This window comes from Phascolarctos cinereus, unplaced genomic scaffold (assembly GCF_003287225.1).
Source record: "Phascolarctos cinereus isolate Bilbo 61053 unplaced genomic scaffold, phaCin_HiC Scaffold_4;HRSCAF=312, whole genome shotgun sequence".
Lineage (NCBI taxonomy): Eukaryota > Metazoa > Chordata > Mammalia > Diprotodontia > Phascolarctidae > Phascolarctos > Phascolarctos cinereus.
Window position 1 is genome coordinate 83,389,338 of NW_027555847.1, and position 21,736 is coordinate 83,411,073.

Here is a 21,736-nt window from a genome sequence, read left to right on the forward strand (position 1 = left end):
CTCAGCCCCAAACTGCCCTCACTAGGCACCCAGGACTGGCCAGAGGAGCTCCAATAAGAACATCAACTCCCCTCCTATCCCCTCCCCCACGGCACTAGGGGGCAGGCCTATGGGAGACAGAGGCCCCACGGAAGTCAGCTCCTGGGATGGTGACGTCACCACCCCGCCCCCGCCTTTCCACGATCCCATCAGGCGCTGCGGCGCATCGGTTCCCACCTTTTCCCACCGCCGCCTCCCGCGCCCCCTCCCCCCCACCCGCACAAGCCCCCCCCTTCTGATTCCTTTCCCACAGTGCACTACGCTGGCGGCGGTGGTTCCGCGCCCCCGCGCCCCCTGCTTCTGCCTCTCGCCCCAAGATGGCGGACACAATGAGCCGGAGCCGCGCCGGCTTGCCCTGAGGAGCCCGTGAGAAGAAGGCTCGCGGCCCAGGCCGAGGGACGACGACGACGACGACGACGACGACGACGACGAGGAAGAAGACGAGGAGGGAGACAGTGAGCCAACCGCCCCGACTCTCCTTCGACCTCGCCTCGCCTCCCCCGGGGGCCCCGCCCCGGCCTCCCCCGGCCCTCGCGGCCACCCTCCCTCCTTCCCGCCGCCGCCGCCGCCGCTTCCTCCGGCCCTCCCCGCCCCTGACCCCGCCGCGGCCTCCTTGTCGCCCGGCCCGGCCAGCGCCATGAAGCTGACGGACATCGTGCTGCGGAGCTTCCGCGTGGCCAAGGTGTTCCGGGAGAACTCGGACAAGATCAACTGCTTTGACTTCAGCCCCAATGGCGAGACCGTCATCTCGAGCAGCGACGACGACTCCATCGTCCTGTACGACTGTCAGGAGGGCAAGTGAGTGAGACGCCCCCGGCCCGAGGAGGCCTCGCGCCGCCCCGCGCCCCCGGCCCCGGCCCGAAGCCGCGTGGCGGCGGTCGTTGATCCCCCGGGACGCTTCCGGGAAACTGAGGCGCGGACGCCTCCCCCCCTCGGCCGTGCGGCGGGTCCCGAGCCGGGGGGTGAGAGTGTTGTGTAATTTGGGGCCCGCGTGCCTGTCCTTCCCCCTCAACGCCGCCCCTTCCACCTTCCAGTAGTAACAGCCCGATTTGTCTAGTGCATCCACGCGTGTCTCGTCCCATCTGTTCTCGGGGCTTTCCAGAGGTTGCCCCACTTGCAGGAATTCGTAACCTTTTTCGTGTCATGGACCCCTACCTACAATAACGTCTCTAAGTGCATAAAATAAAATTCCTAGGATTACAAAAGAAACCAGATATATCGAAATAAAGGTAGTTTCCCTCCTCCATCCAAGTATTTGGTTGATGAGTAAAGTACTCTTATGTGGGGGAAGTGACTTGTCCAAGGTCACACTAGAGCCCTCGTCGGATCCCCAAATCTTTGCCCTTTCCACTACATCAGCTGCGACTTTTTCATCTGAGGAAGCATTTTGGGTTCTTCTCTGATTAGAATCTGGCCTGATTGACAACACCTTTGATATGAATTCAGACCTTTTCCAAAGCCCTTTTGCCTCATTAAGCATTTGCGTATTCCTGGTACTTTCAAACTGTAATCTTGAGGTACCTTTTGGAACAAACACCACCTTCACTTTACTGAGCGAATGGTCTTTTTGCTTTTTGGTTACTGTTAAAAAAAAAAAAGCTTAGTAAGCTATTGCACGAAGATTGCAAAAACATGTTGATTTTCTATAAACAATGTAAGCTTTTGGTCACATCCCGAGTGACCTCAGTTAAACTTTTGGCTGTGTTTTATAACCCCTGCCCACTCAACTTCCTTACTTAGTTCTTACCGAATCAGCACATTCTTAATGATTTCAGTTTATAATTGTATTATTTTTTTCGGCTTTTTTTGTGAAGTATAACAATGGTGGGTTTTTTTTGAGGACTCTTTGTACTGCTTTGAACTTGTCCTTTAATATTTGGTGTTTTGTTTTCTGGGTGTGGTGGTATGAGTGGGTTTTTTTTGTTTTGTTTTGTTCTGTTTTTTGGGTTGCTTCCACAAGGGAACTTGGCTGGTCTGTCTTAATTTTAGTATGAATGCTCAGTTTCTCATACTTAATACTCCTACCAGGCTTCCACACCTCTCCTGGCAAATACTGTGATAATGAACTTTATTGCTTCCTCTGTGTACAACCCTGGTGAGATGCATTCATGTCTTTCCCAAATCTAATGATCAAGACTGGTAATACTCAACTTATTTTCATTCAGGGTCCAAACTTTCACCTGTTTATTTTTAAGTCTTGGAAAGATTTTTTTCTCTGTATTTCTGCTACGTTTTTATTATGTTCGTTTTTCTTGTCTCAAACTATGTTTTTAGGAACAAGACCTTTTTGTGATTTTTGTAGTCTAAGACAGCTTTTGGATTGTCTGGTATGTATTTAATTTATGTGAGGTGTTTTCTTTTCCCTACTCCAGACGTCAGTTTTTAGCATTTTTATGTTACAGCTCTTTTAAAAAAGACTTTTGCCGTAATTTTGTTGGAGAATCTGCTAATGGGTTAGTAATTGTAAAATGGTGTGGAGAAACAGATTAAATTTGGATGGAGGAGTAGCCTTTGATAGTAGGTTCTTTAGAGGGAATGGGTAGACCAAATTCTCAATGACTGATCAAAAGTTAGTTGACTGACTGCTAGTAGAGGTAGCCCTTTGCCCTTGTCTGTGTCCTTGAATGAACTTTGGGTCAGTGAAGCTGCTTTGAGATAGGCACACAAGTTTGAAGGAAGGGATTTGGTAGTTTTCTGTGCTTGGATTGATACTCTGTTGGAAGTGGAACAAAAAAGTCACCTTTTTGGGGCCTGTTGGAAGTAATCAAATAGGCTCTATAATAGTCTTTTGAATGCTTGTTATTGAGTGGCTTGTCAGCTGATTTTCAATGTATAGCATGAATTTCTTTACCTGTTGTTCTTTCCTTTTTCCACTTAACCCTGTATGACTTCGGGAAAGTATAGGATTGAAAAGAACTACACTCTTATCTCTGCTCTGCTGCTTGTTAGTTGCTACTTAAACATCCTGGGCCTCAGATTTCTCACATAAAATCAGGAGACTGGAATAGACCATCTTGAAAAGTTCTCTTTTAAATCTTAATATGAGTCCAAGTTACTAAGGGAAAGATTAATTTTTTCCATGTATGTGGGGAGGATAAAGTTTTTTCTAACATCTGTATGCTGTACCTTTCCTCTAAGCTGTTAGGACTTAACTTAGGAATAGAAAAGTGATTAAAACAAGTACCAATTGCTAAGCATTTTCCTTTTTATCATGAATTTAAATTTTCCTCGTGGATTTTTCATCCTTTAACAGTTGTGTTTTATTAGGGCATTTTGTGTAAAGCAGAGGTTCTGAACCTTTTTGGTGTCGGGTCGTTTTGGCAGTTTTCTGGTGAAGAAGCCTGTGGACTTCTAGAATCGTGTTTTTAAATGTATAAAGTAAAACACCAAGGATTACAAAGGAAACAATTGTATTGAAATATAGTTATTAAGACTGATTTAAAAAAAAAGTTCACAGAGTCCAGGTTAAGAAGCTCTAGTGTAGAGCACTGTGGTAACTTAAAATTTAGGTAAGAGACAATCTTTGCTCTCTTCACATTTTGTGTAATGAGGAAACAAAATCTGACATAGACAATGCTAAAACAAAATACGTTTGAAATTCTTCATAGAGATTTAAAAACAGCATCTTATCATTGAGTGATTTCACCCTCAAAGAACTTTTGTTCATGTGGGTAATGCGCATTGTTGATGAAGATGCACTTATATTAGAGTAGGAGAAACTTCAAAGGTCATTTAGTCTAGTCCTCTAGTTTTTATAGATTGAGGTAAATGAGTCCCAGAGAGGTTAAACAATTCTGCTCCACTGTTTTCTTGGAGCTCTCACATCTCCCTTCCAACTTAACTCTTCTTACATATTCAACCAAAAAGATATAATTAAATGCGTACCTAACCTTTTCCTCTCCAAACCTTATTATTACAATATTTTCTTAATTCATAATTTGAAAATATTACTAAGTCTGTACAGTGGCTTTCCAAAGTGAGCATCGTAAAGACCACTTGTAACTGATGTAATCAGAAACTAATATTTTGGGGGTACTGTCGTAGAGTGTTGCATAGTGTCAAGACAGTTGCTTATAATTATAAGGGAGGGTAGGTTGGAATATGTATGGAAAAATGACTGGTGTGTAAAAAAAGTCAATAAAACTTTTAAAGAAAAGAAACTAATCTTTCCTTCAGACTAGGTATAGCATATCAAATCTGGAAATGTTTCTTTGCCCCTGCCATCTCTGCCCTCCACCACCGACAAGGATGGGAATGTGAAATATATATAAAAATGTAAACAACCCATTTTCAGCTGCTGTTTCATTTCCCTGAAAGCTTTCTTGGTAAACATGAGAAAGCCTACCATGTCTGGGGGTGGAAACTGAAAGTTTTAGTGACATAATTCCTTTTCACATTGATGTTAACTGCTTATATTCTCACTACCATATATAGACTAAATGAAGATAAAGCTGCCCATTACTCAAGCTCTAAGTTTACCTGCTAGCTCCTAAGATTAATTTTTGTCTTCTTCCCCCTAAAAAGCTTTGTTGTTCACTTGAGTCTGAGTCTTTGTAACCTCATTTGGGGTTTTCTTGGCAAAGATACTGCAGTGGTTTGCCATTTCCTTCTCCAGCTCCTTTTATGATGAGGGACTGTGGCAAACAAGGTTAAGTGACTTGCCCAGGGTCACATAGCTAGTGTCTGAGGCCACATTTGAACTCAGTTCTTCCTGACTCCAGGCCTGGTGCTCTGTACGTTTCGACACCTCGCTGCCCTCCAAAAAGCTACTTGCTTCCTAAATAAGGGCTAACTTAATCAGATTAATAGGTAGTTAACAACTCATTCATATTTTATGTGGTTTGGAGTATATTTTGGGTACCCACTGAGCATCTGTATTAGTGATGTCATATTTGAAGAATGTGGCAAAAATTGTACTGTTTTTTTGCCGTATATCATCATATTACTAATATACTTTACTCAATTTGATGGTCTTTTAAGTGTTTTATAAAATTAGGTGTCTGACCTTATGCTTATCTGTGGGCCCAACCTCCAGACATTTTTATAAATAAGAGAAATATTGCCTTCTTCCTCCTTCCTCCTCCCTTTTTTGGTTATGCTCAATAGGATCATAAATTTAGAGATGGAAGAGAATATAGAGGTCATCTAGTCCAGCCTTTTCATTTTACAAATGAGGAAACAGGCCCGGAGAGTTACATGACTTGGAGTGTTAAATAGTGAGAGAACGTTCTCAAGATTTGAACCTAGGCCATTCAGTTCCAAATCCAGTATTCTCATTAGTTTAGCTATAGGAATATAGGACTCACCTGCAGACTGAAGCTAAAACATTTCCATTCATTCAATAGACTTTTTTTAATTAAACTATTTTTGTGTGCAAGATAATAGGTTATAGGACTAGTTTTCAGAGAGCTTATGATCTTGATCATGTGGGGAGGCCTAGATGGATAAAAATGCAAGTTCAGAAGTGATCCATTTCTTTCAGCTGTTGGAGAGGGGTAGAAGCAGAAAGGAAAAGGTATGGGGAAAATTTAATGTAGATACAGTTTTGTGTGGAGTGAGTTACTCTGGTGGAGGTAGGGAGTTATAAAAAGAGTAAGAATAGTTAGTTCAACTATAGGGTCCATCGAAGGATAGTGCGAAATTTCTTGTCTCATTGAAACTTAGATAACAAATAAAAATCTTTTTATGGCAGACTGTAGTGTCATGTATTCTTTAGCCTCCCATTCTCGTAGTGGAAAAAATGGTTCATTTGAACAAGATTTTCTTTTATATTGCAAAGATAATTAAACGTAGTTTCATATTCATAAGATTATTTTGTATACCTCTTGGATCAGTCATCTTGAACCGCTTGAATGAGAACGACTTTGCCTAGATTTCTCTGTGGTGAAGATGTCGAGGGGAAAGAATTGACTGAAAGTAATAAGTAGTTTTACTAACTTTAGAAGTGTTTTTAGAGTGCTTTTCAGTGAAATGAGATTGTTACCAAACTCAGCTATAGCTTGGTCTGAAGAAGCTATATGAGAACTTTAATAACCAATTTAAGCACTTGATTGTTAAAAGGGGCATGATTCTTACATTGTGTAGTTGGAAAATCAAGTAAAAAGTGACTTTAACTTCTATAGAAATCAGTTCTTGGAAAGCCTAGCAAATAAGCTGATTTTTAAAAACTATTGTAGTTGTAGGACAGCTATATAGTTTCACTATTAAAGGCAGATTCTGTCAGGAGATGCTAACAATGATTACAAACAAAGCCCTGCTTTTAATTCCAATTTTTATAGACCACTGCCCTGCTCTTGACAGGAAAGTGCCTCTTTCTTCCTGTGTATGTGAACCAGGACATTATTTTTTAATCTCTTTTTTTTTCCAGTAAAAGAAGATAGTTTTAAGAAATAACTGGGAATCTTTCAATTCTATTTACTTGCTCTGTGTTTAGGGAAATTCTTTGTATCTGGTTTGTTTTTTTTCCCTTTGTCCCAAACTGGTCAAATTCTTAAAGCAACTTGGATTTTTTTTTCTTCCCAGGAATTAAAGATAGAATCCATCAAAAAATTTTTTTTACTTGTCATTTGACACTTTAAACAGATGAAAGGCTTGTTTTGAACCCAATGTAGTGGGTTTCCCTTTTTTCCTCAACTTAGAAGATTGTAACTGTTCTCTGTTCCACAGAGGATCACCAGCTCAGGTGCCTGTACTAATGGTGCTGCTCTCTATAATGTTGTGAGTTGGTTTGTTTAGTGATAGAACTTGTATAATGTTTCCTTTCTGGGATTTCTTTATTTTTATTTCCCCAGACCAAAGAGAACACTGTACAGTAAGAAGTATGGAGTGGACCTAATCAGATACACACATGCAGCAAACACTGTAGTGTATAGTTCTAACAAAATAGATGGTAAGTAAACTTTCCTTTTGTTTTTTTAAGACATGTTTAAGACCACTACCCTCCCCACTCCTTCGGCCCTTGTAAAACAATGCCTATAAATTTACATTTTTATAAGAATATTTTGAAAATTTTGCTTGTATCAAAGTCTCTCAGACTGAATACATTCTGATAGAACTTGTTACTCCAGCCATGCAAACCAAAAGGAAACTAGAAACAGGTGACAGCTTTTATTTCAGAAGTTCCTTGAACACAAAGGTTGATGTATATATGTCATAACTTAAAATGAGGATGTGTTACAGAAACCAGGAGGAAACATCTTAATAGCCTCAAGAGATAAAAGTTATTTTAAGTGGTAGGGTTAGCATACAGATAAGGAACTACTTTATACACAAGGTAAGATACAGGAGGAAAATGGATCAAGAAGAATTTAGTTGATTTCACACATGATGGTGGCATTCTGGTATGTTTGCAACTATATCCTTAACATTTTGAAATTGCTGTCATGAAGAGTACTGATGCTTTCTTGACACTGTTTCATTCTTCTTAGGTGAACTTAAATTTTACCTGAATTTAATTCTTTTTGTTATTAGTTAAAGCTACAGACTGTGGTTATCTAGGATTGGGTAGTTTGTCTTAACTGATAACCAAACTTCTGAGTTTTTTTTTCTGTAATAGGTGGGCTGGGTCTCAGTTAAATTTTTTTCACTTAGTGTAGATTTTCCTCATTAAGGAGTAACTAGTATTTGGTTGTCATAGCTATTTCTGCTTTCCTAGCCAACCTATTCGTTATCTTAGGGCATGTGCTCCAGTGCATCACTGAACACGAATTGTTTTGATTGCTATCTTAGTTATACCTGTAAATCTGCTTTATTTTTCGGGTAGATGGGTGGGAGTGTCATTTTTAGGAGATTTTCCTGTATATAAACTGATTTAGTGAGTACCTTTGTTTCTAAGTTTGCCACCTTGTGTGCATAGGTAGTCTTCTAAGTATATAGTGTAGCCCATGCAGTTGAGCTAAGAAGGAATAATTAGGATTCACTTGACAGGAAATATGTTTAATTGCAAACTAAAAGAGTTGGAAGTTTTTTCTCTTGGGCTTTTTTCTCCTGATTTGAAAATCCTCCTTATACTCAATGAGGAGACATGTATATAAAGCTTCTCATCTAGTTTCCAAGTTAAAGAAGATGCCTTGCTGGTTTTGTACTTTAAGGATGTTGCCTTTCTTGTAACCCTAATTCCCCCCTGTTCTTCATGAAGAGCTCCAGCCTCGACCCCGTTTCCTTCTGCCTGATTCCAGGCTGAGGTAGTAGTTTGTACAGTTTGAGGGTCTATGATACCACCCGGTACAGGAGATAACTGTACAGGCCACTGCCTTGCCAGGGACAGAGCGCTGCCACCAACAATGGTTTGTAGCAGAGCATGGGGACGGTCTTCCTGCCTTCCTCTGTGAAACCAGGTAACTCTTTATAACAGAAAAGGGATCTAATGATTCTTTGTGGGTAGGTAAAAGTACTGAAAATACTACTAGTCCTTAAATTCATTGTACTTACTAAACTGAGATTATAATATAGGTCCTAGGCCTAGCTGTTTGTCACATAGGTTACAAATAGACAGCATTATCGAGCAGTTGTTGAAATATTTAGAAACATAAGGATGTTATAATGAAAAGAAAATTCTTTAAAGATATCACTTTTCCTTATAGATGGTCATGAGATACTTCATTAAAAATGACCTTATATTCCATTGCACTGGGTACCTTTTTCTAGCATCTTTCCTCTTGTTTGTGAGTGTCTTTTCCAGACTGTCATTTCTTATAGACTCTTTCACCAGTTGTCCCTCAGTACTACTGTTTACCTAAAGGACTCTTACACTCATCAGCCTTCTTTCCAGTGTTTCACCCCTTTTCTGTTTTTCAGATTAAGAGGACTTGTTATATCAAAGGATATACTTATTTTCCCACAAACATTTCTAGGGGTAATTAATTCTTTGGTTATTTGACACAGCCTGATAATTGCTTAAATGGTTAACATTAAGTTCCTTTTGAGAAAGTAAGAATAGTCGAGTTGATCAACAGGCATTCAAGTCATTTTTGTATTCAGAAGCTTACACAGTCTTAAGACCTAGTAGCGGTGAAAATTTGTGCTATATTAGATTTACTTTTGATGAAGCATAGTTTGATTTATGTATCTTAAAACAACTGAGTCATTCACATGAGCTTAGCTTTAACAGGCTGTCTGGGAACAGACTATAAGTCAGTCCACTTATTGTGTGGTATTGGGGAAAGAATACTGAGAGTCTGAAAACCAGGTTCTAATTCAGATTCTGCCACAGACTTGGCTAGGTGACTTTGAGTCTTCTTTAAAGTGAAGAGTTTGAACATAGTCATTTTCTAAGGTCCTTTTCAGTTTTGACATTCTGAAATTCATTGTGTGCTGATAGCCAGAATCTTTTTCTTTAATTAAAAAAAGAAGTAATAGTTTTATGCCAAAATTTATACATAGCAACTAGTGTTTGGATGAATCTTTTTTCATCTAAGAAGGTCCAACTTTCCAGAAGCAAAAACTGGGAAATAAATTACTTTTTTTGAACTCTATACCAAATGCTATCTACAGTTTATTTGCCCAAAATTTTTTTTTATGAGAAATCAGTTAAACTCCTCTTCCTGCCCACCGTCTTGCCCACCATAACCCAGCATTTCAGAGGTTTTACTTGACGTTTTTATGTTCTTAAGAGTCTTCTGATCAAGATGGGCAAATATTGCTCCCCTCACTTCTTTGCACCTATAGGTGAAGTCTGGGTGGATATTTTGCCTAGGTTGGCTGACCTGCTTTCCTCCCCTGTTCTGTACTAAAAGGGGCAACCTTTTGGGGGAGGTAATGTTTATGAATGAAGACATGTAGAAACAAGATGCCAATTTTAAAAAAAATTTGAGTCTTCTGACCATGAATTAGTTTTGTAAAGAAAGGGCCCAATAACTTCTCAGCTGATTGAGGATATTGCTTTGGTACTTTCTGTGCTTTCAGATACAATCCGCTACCTGTCTTTGCATGATAACAAATACATCCGGTACTTCCCCGGACACAACAAGAGGTAAGACCCGGAAGGAGTGGCTGGGATTCTTTCAGAGCTCTTAGGCAGGTGAAGCAAGTAGGGAAAGAGTTGTCCTTTAGTTTGAAAAAACATCATTTATTCCCCTAGTGTGCTTTATGGTTCTTCACCAGTCTTCTGCCCTTGGCAATGTCTTCTGAGAACAATACATAACATTATAAGTATATGTCCAGTGTCTGAGCTGGAGGAGAAGCTCTTCTTATCTAGTGTGGTTTTTTTTGTTTTTAAATCCATATATACATGTATGCCTGTTCATTTTAAAACCTCAAAGCAGGTAGGACTTTCTTTGATTTGCAGAACTTATATATCTCTCCATGTATTACTAATACAGATAAATGATAAAAGCTAGCATTTACTGAGTGTTTTAAATTTTGCATAGAACTGTATGTGTATTGTCTCATTTGAACCTTACAACAGCCTTGTGAGGTAGTTGTTACTGTTACCCTCATTTTACAGATGAGGAAACTGAAGCTGAGAGATGTTAAATGACTTGTTCAAGGTCACACAGACTTTAAAAATTAAGTGTTCATGACCATGTGTATATTCCTAAGTTATATGGCATTGCTTTTTGAAAATTAACATCTCATGACTTTACTTGTCTCTGCCCAAAGAACGTATGAAGATAGGCTTAATAAAAATACTAATAAACCTAGCATTTATGTAATGCTTTAGGGTTGTAAAATACTATATAAATACGATTGTTAATTCATCACTATACTTTGCTGTATTTGTAGTGGGCTTATAGGGTCTTGGAGAAGGGTGGTAGATTTACTCTGACTGTGATTTGGAGCTTGTTTACATTTATTTCTATGATTGTATTTGTCTTGGACATATTTCAGGGTGGTAGCCTTGTCCATGTCACCAATAGATGACACTTTTATCTCTGGGTCCCTGGATAAAACCATTCGACTTTGGGATCTTCGATCTCCTAACTGCCAGGTAAGTCATAAGAATTGACAGGTCCCAGGAGAGTCTGTTAATCAGAACTTTGATGAAACTGTAGGTTTTAATACATTATTTAGTGTAGTTTGCTTTGGAAGTTGACCTTGAGTTAGAAAACTTTACAACATTATTTCTCTTAAGTTTCAGAGTTTTTTAAAATCTTAAGCAAAATTTATATTTCCTGGTATATTGATTGATGGGAGAAACATCTCTCCTCTGAGTTAATGTGGTGGGTAACTGCTACCAAATATGTATTTACCACAATCCAGAAATTATAAAGGTAACCTAAACCTAAGTTTTATTATACTCAAGCATAGGTTCAGACTCAAAGAAATCCTGAACAATCTTTAGGATTCTAACCAGGCTTCTTATAGGCAAAATTATATTAGAGTGAGAAATAGTACTTTTACATATTGCAGTCCATTCCTCTTAGACCATAAAAGTTAAAGAAAAGACAGATCCACGATCCCATACTTCCTTCATTGTCATAAAAGCTGAGTAAACTTGAGTAAACTTAATCAGAGTCGTAATCTCATATCCCCTAAAGAAACAACTTCATCAAACAAAACCGGTAGATAAACTAAGTCAAGTTACAAATTAAACTACATTTACAGGGTTCAGGCTGATGGACGTGATGAGGTTTGAGGGCTTCAGGGACACCCCCACCCCACCTCTAGGACAGAATTACAGGGCAGGGTCATCTGGAATGAATTCATGGACTCAAGCATTCTTTAAGTCAAGTTGGCAAAGGTGTATTGTTGCGCTATTCATTGAGCAAAAGTTAAGGAACCTGTGACCTTAGAGGGGTATAGTTAAGATTTATATAGGAAAAATTGCAGTAAAACATGTGCCAAGTATGCTAACTAGGTGATTTAGAAAGTGATTAAGGAGTGGTCAGTTCTTTGTGGTTTTTGTTTGTTTTATGTGAGATAATTGAGGTTAAGTGACTTGCCCAGAGTCACACAGCTAGTGAGTGTTATGTGTCTGAGGCTAAATTTGAATTCGGGTCCTTCTGACTCCAGGGCTGGTGCTCTGTCTACTTCGCCACCTAGCTGCTCCTTTTGTTTGTTTTTGTTTTTGGAGTTGTCAGTTCTAACATGCACTTTTTGTATCTGCTGCCCAGGCATTTTACCCAGAGTTCACCAGGAAAGGTAGGGGGGCCCACACAGGGAGGTGTGGTTTTTAGGTCTGCTACTTCACTAAACTAGTCAGAGCTGACTGAGGATTGCCTAGTCTGCCACCAATCAGTGTCTTGTTTGACAAGATAGATGTAGGGAGTATACATGTGTTTTAAGTCTAGGATACACATAATGAGTTCAGGATACAAATAATGAAGTAGGGAGTTGGTATAGATAATCCAGTGGGTACTGAATATCTTTATAAGCCAGTACAAAGCCAGTTCAAACTAATAATTCCTAGAGGTTCTGTTGTTACTGCTCAAGGGAGAGAGATAAGTGTTTTGCTGGGCCCCACTCATGATAATTGCTAGGCATAGTGTCCTTGGGCGAAGGAGAAACTGCCAGGAATAGTGTTTTTGAGACCAGGGAGAAATATGGTCTTAGAATTGGGGTCCAAACACAGGCATCCAACCACCCCATCAGGAAGATTTACGTGTTGCCAAGGAGTCAGGGATAGTTGAGATTTTTCTTCTGCCTTCCTATCTAAGGAATGTTTAAGACTCTAAGTAAATTTTTACATTTTATGAGATAGGTTTCAGTCAGTGAGGTTAACATGAAGGCAGACTTTTAGTTAACAAAAATTTGTGAGAGGAATGACCCTAAGTCCTAAGAAAATCAAATTGATGCTGATTCCATTTTGTAATTGATTCTATTCTGTATCACTCCCAATATATTTTAAGATTGTCTTAGCCTCTGAGTTAAAAAGTTCAGAAGTTCAGCTTTAAGTTGTCCTATAAATCACCTTAATTCAAAGAAATATATTGTCTCTACATGTCTTACTGCCCTCCTACTATTAAGGGAGATCTGTTATCTCACTAACAAGCCTTGCAAGATGCATGTGGGTGCCAGGAAGTCTGTTATTCCTGCAAAGCTGGCTATCTTTCAAGAAAGTCTGGCCTGTTAGCCATGCAGGTGGACACCACCAATGAGCTTTCCATAGCAACAAGATGGAAGGAGGGGCAGTTGTTAGTCCTGCATACCTGACTTCCATCAAATCATGTTTTCCATTGTCTATCAGGTTTCAGACTTTGTAACCAGTCATATTGTTTTATGCTTCCTGTTCTTTGTTCTCGTGTACTTCCCAAAATTATATGAAGGCTAGTAAGCCTTACCTTGTGGTCTTTTGACTGACTGAGAAGTTGAGAGACCCCTTTTATTGTTAATTGCTAGCTTTACTAATAAATTGAATGGAACTTTGTGCCTCAATTTACCTTAAGTTCAATTGCAACAGTCCTGAATGATAAAGAGAAAATTAAAAAATTCCCATAACAATAGCAATCTCATTTTGAGGTTCCTTGATGATGATTATGGTTAGAACTGGCAACAAGGAAGAGAATTCTGAATCCAGTATGGGCTGAATAGTATGCTATGATCCATCAATGCAAATTGTCTTAATTTGGGACCTTGGATCAGTATCCTGATTGTGTTCAGTTCAAGCTGTATTTGGTAGCTTACCTAAAGTCTGCATTCTTTTGCATGTTCTTCTTCCTATAAAAGAGAATCAATGTCAAATCTTGAGGGTGTTGTAACCCCTCTTTACCTATATCCCCCAAATCTCAGGTTATCAAGAGGTAAATGTTATCCAGGGTGACTGTTGTGTGCCCCTTGGGTCTGTGATCTTCATTAATTTGAGTAAAATAACTTCCTGTGGATTTTTAAAATGTCTGTCATCTTCTCATAGGGCCTAATGCATCTCCAAGGAAAACCTGTTTGTTCTTTTGACCCAGAAGGATTAATTTTTGCTGCTGGCGTCAATTCTGAAATGGTTAAACTTTATGATCTTCGTTCCTTTGATAAGGTAATGTGTTAATATTTTTCATTCTCTCAGCATTTCCTATGTTTAGGGTGGGTTTGGAGATAGTAGAGGAGAATAGCATAATTTAGTTGTGAAAGAATGATATTTTAAAGTAGTTAATTGAGGGGTAGCTAGGTGGCCCAGTGGATAGAGCGCCAGCCCTGGATTCAGGAGGACCTGAGTTCAAATCCAGCCTCAGACACGTACCACTTACTAGCTGTGTGACCCTGGGCAAGTCACTTAACCCCATTGCCTAAAACAAGAAAAAACTGAAACAATGAAGTAGTTAATGCTAACTCATTTTAATATATGCACCCTCCTTTGTGACTGTGATTCAGTTTCTCTTGTTTTGGGTCACCATCAAGTAGCTGCTATCTGGAACCTATGTAATTTTCCAAAATTTGGATTTTGTCACTGTACTTAATACAAACCCAGGTTTTCTGTGTCCATTTCTGCCCTCTGTGACAATTGGCTAATCTCATAATATCTGTGTAAGATGGGGCTTAGGTTTACATTATCTGGATCACCGAGGAAAGTGCTTTGTGAATTGTAAAGAACTATGTAAATGTGAGTTACTGTTTTTGACCAGAAAGGAATTCAAGTGACCAAGGGTTCGTTATCAAAAGTAATTTTGGTGTTTTCATGTTGCCTTGTGAATCCACCTTTGTTTTTCCATTTAAAGGGGCCATTTGCTACCTTCAAAATGCAATATGATAGGAACTGTGAGTGGACAGGCTTAAAGTTCAGCAATGATGGCAAACTCATCCTTATATCTACCAATGGCAGTTTCATTCGCCTGATTGATGCGTTTAAGGGAGCAGTAATGCATACGTTTGGGGTAAGTTTATAGTCTTGAAATTGCAAACTCTTTTCTCTGAGATAGGTGAGTTGGCTGCCTTCTGTTAGCTGGATTGTGGAGAATAAGAGCCCTGTCCCTTCACCTCATGCCCATAGAACATGGACTATAAAGGATTGGGAAGAGGCAGGAGGCGGGGGTGGAGGTCAAGAGAAAGAAGTTGTTCAGCTTTTCTGGATGGTGGGAATAGTTAGAGCTGGGTGCTATTGGGGGGGGGTTGTTTTAAATCTATTACAAGAAAACAGTTATTTTGTCCTTATATTTTAGGGGTATAACAACAGCAAAGCTGTCACATTAGAAGCCTCCTTCACTCCAGATTCTCAGTTTATTATGATCGGTAAGATATTTACTCATTGTCTTTTGCTTTTGTAACTTTGACTTGGAAACTTTCAGCATTTAATCCTCTAGTAGTATGGCATTAATTATTAAAAATAATATTAATGATCACTTACGGAAATGTTTTATATACTGATCAGACCACATCTGAAATATTACAACCAGATCTGGTACACACCGAATTTTAGCAAGGACAATGATAAGGTTTCAGATATTTAGCTTAGAAAAGACTTGTGTGGGTGGGAGAGCATGGTAATTATCTCCATGTCTCTTTAAGTACTCTCTTGTAGAAGGGGATTTTATTTGTCCTGTATCAGAGGGCAGAATGAAGATTGATGGGTGGAAGCTGCAAAGAGATAAATTTAAACTCGGTGTAAGGAAGAATGTCGTAGCAGCTGTCCAGAAGTGAATAGACTGCTGTAGGGGCAGATTTCACCAGAGGTCTTGGAGCAAAACCTGGATGGTTGCTTTTCAGACAGATTTGTTTTAGACAGGATTCTTGTTTAGATGTGGATAGGAGTAAAGCAGAGGATCCTAGCATGCCACTTTTAATACTATGATAACCATATTTCAGTATAAGTGGTTTTCCTTGTAATTTTATGTGTTTTATTTTATGCATATAAAACATTATTTGAAGAATTGCTGCGGAGACTTCACTGGATTGCTGAAAGGATACATAGCACAAAAATGGTTTAAAACCCCTGGTCTGTGGAAACTAGGGTTATAAATCTATGTGACAGAAAGGTTGGGTAGTGCCTTCAAAAAAGTAGAGAGGTTTAGGAGAGAGTTAAGTTGTGGCGGAAGTCATTACTTTCTTAGAATTATTTCTACCACTTTTGGGATGGCCAGGTGGAGGTGATGAATGCATTTGACAGGGTGGGCCTAGAACTTGCAAGAAAAGTTAGCTCTCTCCCAAGACCCACATTTGGGTTGCTAGTCTTGTTCCTTGGATAGAAGGTTTTTATTTAACAAAAACTTGATTTTTGCCAAAATTGATGCCAGTGTTTTACCTGCAAGCACTGTGAATTTTTGGAAAGTGTAGTTTGGTACTTGGTCTCAAACATTTGCCTGTCATTAATGAGAATTAGCTAGGATTTTCATAATAGAATATAGAATCTGAGGGCCAAAATACAGTATGTCTCCAAAGTCTTAGTGCCATTTTAAGCTATTAACTACACTAAGACTTTGGAGACACCCTGTAGTATCATACTCTTCTTCCATTTTGCTACAGCTTCATAGAAGTAAATTGGATATGGATTTTATCAGCGCAGCTTAGTGTATTAAGCCTAATTTCCCAGCTGAGTAGAGTGGATAACAGATCTTAGGAATAATGCTAAATTGTATACTTCAGTAACATCTTCAAGCAAGGTAAAGTAAGTATTCAGCATAAAAAAGGGGGTATCATTCCAATCAGTGAAGTAAGAAAGAAAAATAATAGGTATTATACTCCCTTTCAGATGGGATTTTTTTAGTTTTTTCTAGCAATTGAATGTCCCTCCCTCATAGAGACTGAACATACTAAGAAACCTAATGAGTCACTCTTTTCCTTGATTGCCTTTTCTGCATTTTCATCAGGGAATTACTCTTAGAATGAGGCTTCTGACTAGGATTTCTGACAACTGTTCTGTGTGTTTTTCCCCTGCTACGTGTCTTGAATTTAAATGCAGTGTTTTTTTTGGGTTTTTTAAAATTCATCATCTCTAGGCTCTGATGATGGTAAGATTCATGTCTGGAATGGAGAAAGTGGCATAAAGGTGGCTGTGTTAGATGGAAAACATACTGGTCCCATAACCTGTTTGCAGTTCAATCCCAAGTTCATGACCTTTGCCAGTGCATGTTCTAACATGGTAAGTATAGCAAAAGTGCACAGCCTCAGGTAAATCTCAAACAGGGTTTTTGCTAGGTCCGAAGAGTAGGTCTTCCCCAAAGATACTGGCCCTGGGATTGGGATTTATTGCTTTACTTTATTTTATTTCCTATGGTACCCTTCTTCCCCAGTATCTCCTGCTTTACAGCTCACATAACCAACCATGGTATTGTTCACGTGTTATTTTCTCCATGTGTGTAATACATAGTTTCACATTAAGCCAATTCAAACTATCAAGGAGTTGGGTGAAATGTTGCACATTCTCTTGTACACTTCCTTATATTATCTCTCCAAGGAAAGAAAGAAAGGCTCCTGAAACCTTATCTTTTTGAGTTATTCTACTTTCTTGCTTAGTTCATCCACATGTCACCAGTCCAAGATTTGAGTTCTTTTTCTCTGCTTTCTTGATCCCTAGAAGCTTCCAAAAGCTAACCCATTAGTGGACTTAAAGGAAAAGCCTTTCTTTCCAAACCATATTAGAACAGAATAGTACCTCTGCAGTTTGGTTCTTCTAGCCCCATGCTGCACTTATTCCCGTATCTACCTATAAACTGAATTGGGGAGAAGAGGGGAGAAAGGGCATGGATTTTTACTACAGAATTTACCCCATGACATAAATTGTCCCCTTTTCCTTTCCAAAATTCCTAGCATGTCAGTACTATAGGAACATCTTCTACTCTAACCCTTTCGTTTTACAAAAGAGGAAGCAGAGGTTGACTTACTCAGAGTTTACCCTATTTATTTAGTGAGGCAATTGGGGTTAAGTGACTTGCCCAGAGTCACACAGCTAGTGAGTGTTATGTGTCTGAGGCCGGATTTGAACTCAGGTAATCTTGACTTCAGGGCCAGTGCTCCATGCACTGTGCCACCTAGCTGCCCCCAAATCCTGACATTTCTACCATCACAGCAACCCCCTAACAGGGTGGATCCTGTGGCCTTCTAGGTCCTCAGGTTTGGCCTTTTGACCAAGTCCAAATTTTACAGAAGAAATCCATTTATTAAGGGGATTTGTTCTGTGAAGTTTGAGTTCAGTCAAAGGGCAGCACTCGAAGATCTAGAAGGCCACATGTGGCCTTCAGGCCTAGGGTTCCCCACCCTCCCCCTAGTACATCCTTCCTTTCAAACAGTTAGCACCTTAGTTCAGGCCCTCATCACCTGTCACCTAGATTATTTCAACAGCCCCTTGGTTTTTCTCTTCTTGCCTCAAGTCTTTACTACTGCACCCTCTTCCTACCGCCAAAGTGTTTTTCCTTAAATGTAAATTTGGACCGTCTCACTCTGCTGTTTAACTCCAGTGACTTCTATTGCTTTTAGGATCAAATATGAACTACTCTGTTCAGCTTTAAAAATTTGGACCCCAACCTGTCTTTCTGGACTTGGTGAATGTTATTCACCCTTCCACACTCTTTGATCAAGCCCAACTGCCTTTCCCTCTGTTCCTCACATACTATATCAGCTCCATCTCTCATCCTTGTCCCTTTGCACTTTCCCTGGCTCAGACCTGAAATGCACTTGTCCATCTGCTTCATAGAGTTCTTAGTTTTTGTATGATGTTGAAGCGACATCTTTTTATGTGAAACTTTCCCTTTTCCTCTCCCTCCCTCCTCCCAGTTCCCTGCCATCCAGTCTACCCACTACTTTGTATATTGGTGTATGTGCTTTTTGTGGTCCTCATTAGAATCTAAGCAAGCTTCTTGTGTGTGGTGATTGTTTCATTATTTGGGTTTTTATCCTACCAGTATAGCACAGTGAAGACAGGATAACAGAATCAGTGTGTTCCACACCTGTTCCCATCTCTTCCCCTGCCCAAATACCTGGTTTTGAATCCTGATTCTTTTTACTTGTCATTTGTATGTCCAAGTTTTACAGAACAAATCCTTTTGTTAAGGAGATTTGTTCTGTGAAGTTACGCAAAAGCCTTTCCCTCCTTGGGCCTGGTTTCCTTAAATATAAAATAAAGAAGTTGGACTGGAGGACCTCCTCTATAGAGGCCCTTAAGTTGTATTGCAAATATAATTCATCCTTTCCTTACCAAAAAGATTCTGGAATGTCAGCACTGTTGGGGATCTCTTGTAGTCCACCCTTATTTTATAAAGGGAAACAAGTTACTGAAGATTCAAATTTCATCCATTTCCCTCATGTTTTGCAGAAGCCTTTGTTCCTAAATACAGAAAGCTTACACTGTTCATCCTGCTTTGCTTAGAACTGAAATAATTTTCTTCTCTTTCCAGGCATTCTGGCTGCCTACTATTGATGACTGATCATTTGTCAACAGCGTCTGCACATTGAAGGGCAGCCCATAAGAGGAGGAAAGGGACTGTGTATTGGGATTATGTTGTTCTCCTGACCTGAAGCATCCTTCTACCTAGCCTTTCTCATGGACATCTCAGTTCAGTACATCCTTTAAAAAAAACAAACAAAAAAAACCCCCCACAAACTCCTTTGCTGCATTCCTTCAAAAAGACTCTTGGTGCTGCAGACCTGAAGTTGGATCCAGATTTTCTAGTTGTGGCCTGTATCAAGCTCCTCCTGAGGGTTGAGCTTTGTCAGGCTCATGGGCATCAGTGTGGACCCTTGGCATAGCCTCCTCTTTTTGAATGTATAGGGAGCCTATAAAATCTTGACTCCACATATCTTCTTTCTCTGTCCCCATAAATGCATGGAAATCTAGTTCTGGGTTTGAGGTACTAGTGCAGTTTCCCCTTTTCCCTCTGCATGTGTCATGATTGAATTTTCCCAGTATTGTTGTGGCTTTATTCCATAGCCATCATGTTTCTTCTGTGCCAAAAGTTTAAAAATAATCAGTTCATATGTCCTAGGTACAGAGGGAAGGACAGAGCTATGTAAGGTCTTGGTTTGCAAGGAACTCTGCAGACTATTAGGGTGAGGGTGTTAGGTATGGACTTAGTTGTGTGGCTAACTCAAACCTGGTTCAGTCTGTTTCTCACTGATGTGGAGAGCATAGAGAGGTCAGGGGAATGTGAAGAGGTAACAAATCAAGTGCCTCCAGCAGTCAGGGAGGCTTACCTCCTTAGCAGACAGGGTCCAGCCCTGTGTAAGCAAATGGCAGCTGAGCTGGGATACAGCCAGGTTGTCTCTGTCCGATGATCTTTTGTGTGTACATATTTATGGGGGGTGGGAGCCTATTTTTTTACTTTAGAAATCAATAACTATTTCATGTGGGCCAGTATTGTGGAATGAGTCCAAATTGTTTACACTGATGCTTTCTTTCCTCTACCCTCCTCCCCACCCAAAAAAAAAAAAAATTCTGTAAATAACCTGCAGATAGTCCTACCCCCTTCTCCAGCCACCCAAACCCACAAAGCTGATTCTGGGCTTGTATTTTTGTTAGTGTCTAGCCTTTTTATATGACTTTTCTTATTTTCCATTTCAGCTCTCTGTGTGCACCCTCGTTTTAAAACAAAAAGCTACACATTGTAACATCAGGCTTTAGTACAATAGTCTTGTTCTCTTACCTGACTCTTGGTGTTGTCAGTTCTTTAGCTGGGCCACAGGAGAAATACTCTCATCTTTGAGATGAGGAACAGCCTGCTTTTCTGCCTGAGAGCATTGCCACAGGTGTTAGAAAGTGTTCCCTCTTTTCCTTTTTCCATTTCTTGGAGAACAAGCACGGTTACTGCCTAGCCTGGAGACCATTGATTGGCTCCCTCAGGTGATCACTTGGCAAGCTCATAAGAGCAACTATTCTGTATTTTCCATGTCTTTATAGTGGAAACCTCTCCAGTATTAGTCCCTGTTGTACTTTAGCCCGTTCTGTCTTTGCGCATGTGGTGTGAACAAAAGTCACTCTGCATGATAATGTCTCAGAAATTGTGATTCCCAAACCAGTGGTTTCAGTTTGTAAATAGCCTCTGTGCTAATTATATTGTGCACACTTATGCTTGTATATGTGTTCTTTGCATTCCTTTAGGGGTAAATAAGAAGAGAAAGTTATGTTCCTCCTGTGTTAAGGGGAGTGTTTTTTAAAGTGTAGAAGTATGTGATGGGAAGGCCTGCCCTCCTACCTCTTTAGGGCTAGATGGAAGGGGCACATTTCAGCTGAGAGACATGCATAGGCCATGTGTGTGCACTACACTGGGCAGTGTGGGTGGGCTTTTTAAAAAGCAAATGTGCTGAACTCTTATTGTCCTTGAGTCATCAGGTTTGAGTAGGAAATCAAGGGATGAGGTTAACAGTTCTGGGGTAATGATAATTTATTTGGTTTTATTAACAAGGGAGGTTGCCTCCAACAAGAGATGTGGTTCTTTCCCCTTGCTTCAAATGGTTAGATGAAAGGTGCAGTACAGGGATAACTTTTTTGGGTCATGATGGTGATGTCTCTTTGCTTTGGGGATGGAGAGGACCCCAGTTCATGTCATAGGTATTTGGGAGGTACTAAACAGCAGTAGACTTAGAGCTTTAGGGGAAATTACTGGGTGCCTATGGGATGAGGTATATAGGCCAGGGAAAGCCGAAAGGCTGTGAGTTCTGCATCATTTGTTTCAAAAGAAGTCAGGGGGTGGCATGGGAGGTGGAGTTGAAAGGATTCTCACCAGCTCTTGGTGAGAGTTAGGCCTACCAATCAACTAAATGTCCTTTTTTTGTAAAGGTCAACTCTTCCCACTGAGGAGTATTTATTAATACTCTTGGGGGATATGTTTTTGCTGTCACTAAGGCCCAGCCTAGTGTACCCACCAGCACATCTCTAAGTTGCCCCAAACACCTCACTCTATCC

The 21,736-nt window shown here is 39.9% G+C and overlaps 1 protein-coding gene across 1 annotated transcript; it reads left to right on the forward strand.

Moving 5' to 3' along the window:
• Nucleotides 1–250: 250 nt before the first annotated feature.
• WDR82 (WD repeat domain 82) lies at nt 251–20,908 on the forward strand. Its single transcript, XM_020971504.2, has 9 exons — nt 251–837; nt 6,831–6,928; nt 9,943–10,009; nt 10,867–10,966; nt 13,829–13,945; nt 14,625–14,780; nt 15,066–15,135; nt 16,839–16,981; nt 19,233–20,908. The coding sequence occupies exons 1-9, from the start codon at nt 677–679 to the stop codon at nt 19,260–19,262; spliced, it is 942 nt and encodes a 313-aa protein (XP_020827163.1). The 5' UTR covers nt 251–676; the 3' UTR covers nt 19,263–20,908.
• The last annotated feature ends 828 nt before the right edge of the window (nt 20,909–21,736 follow it).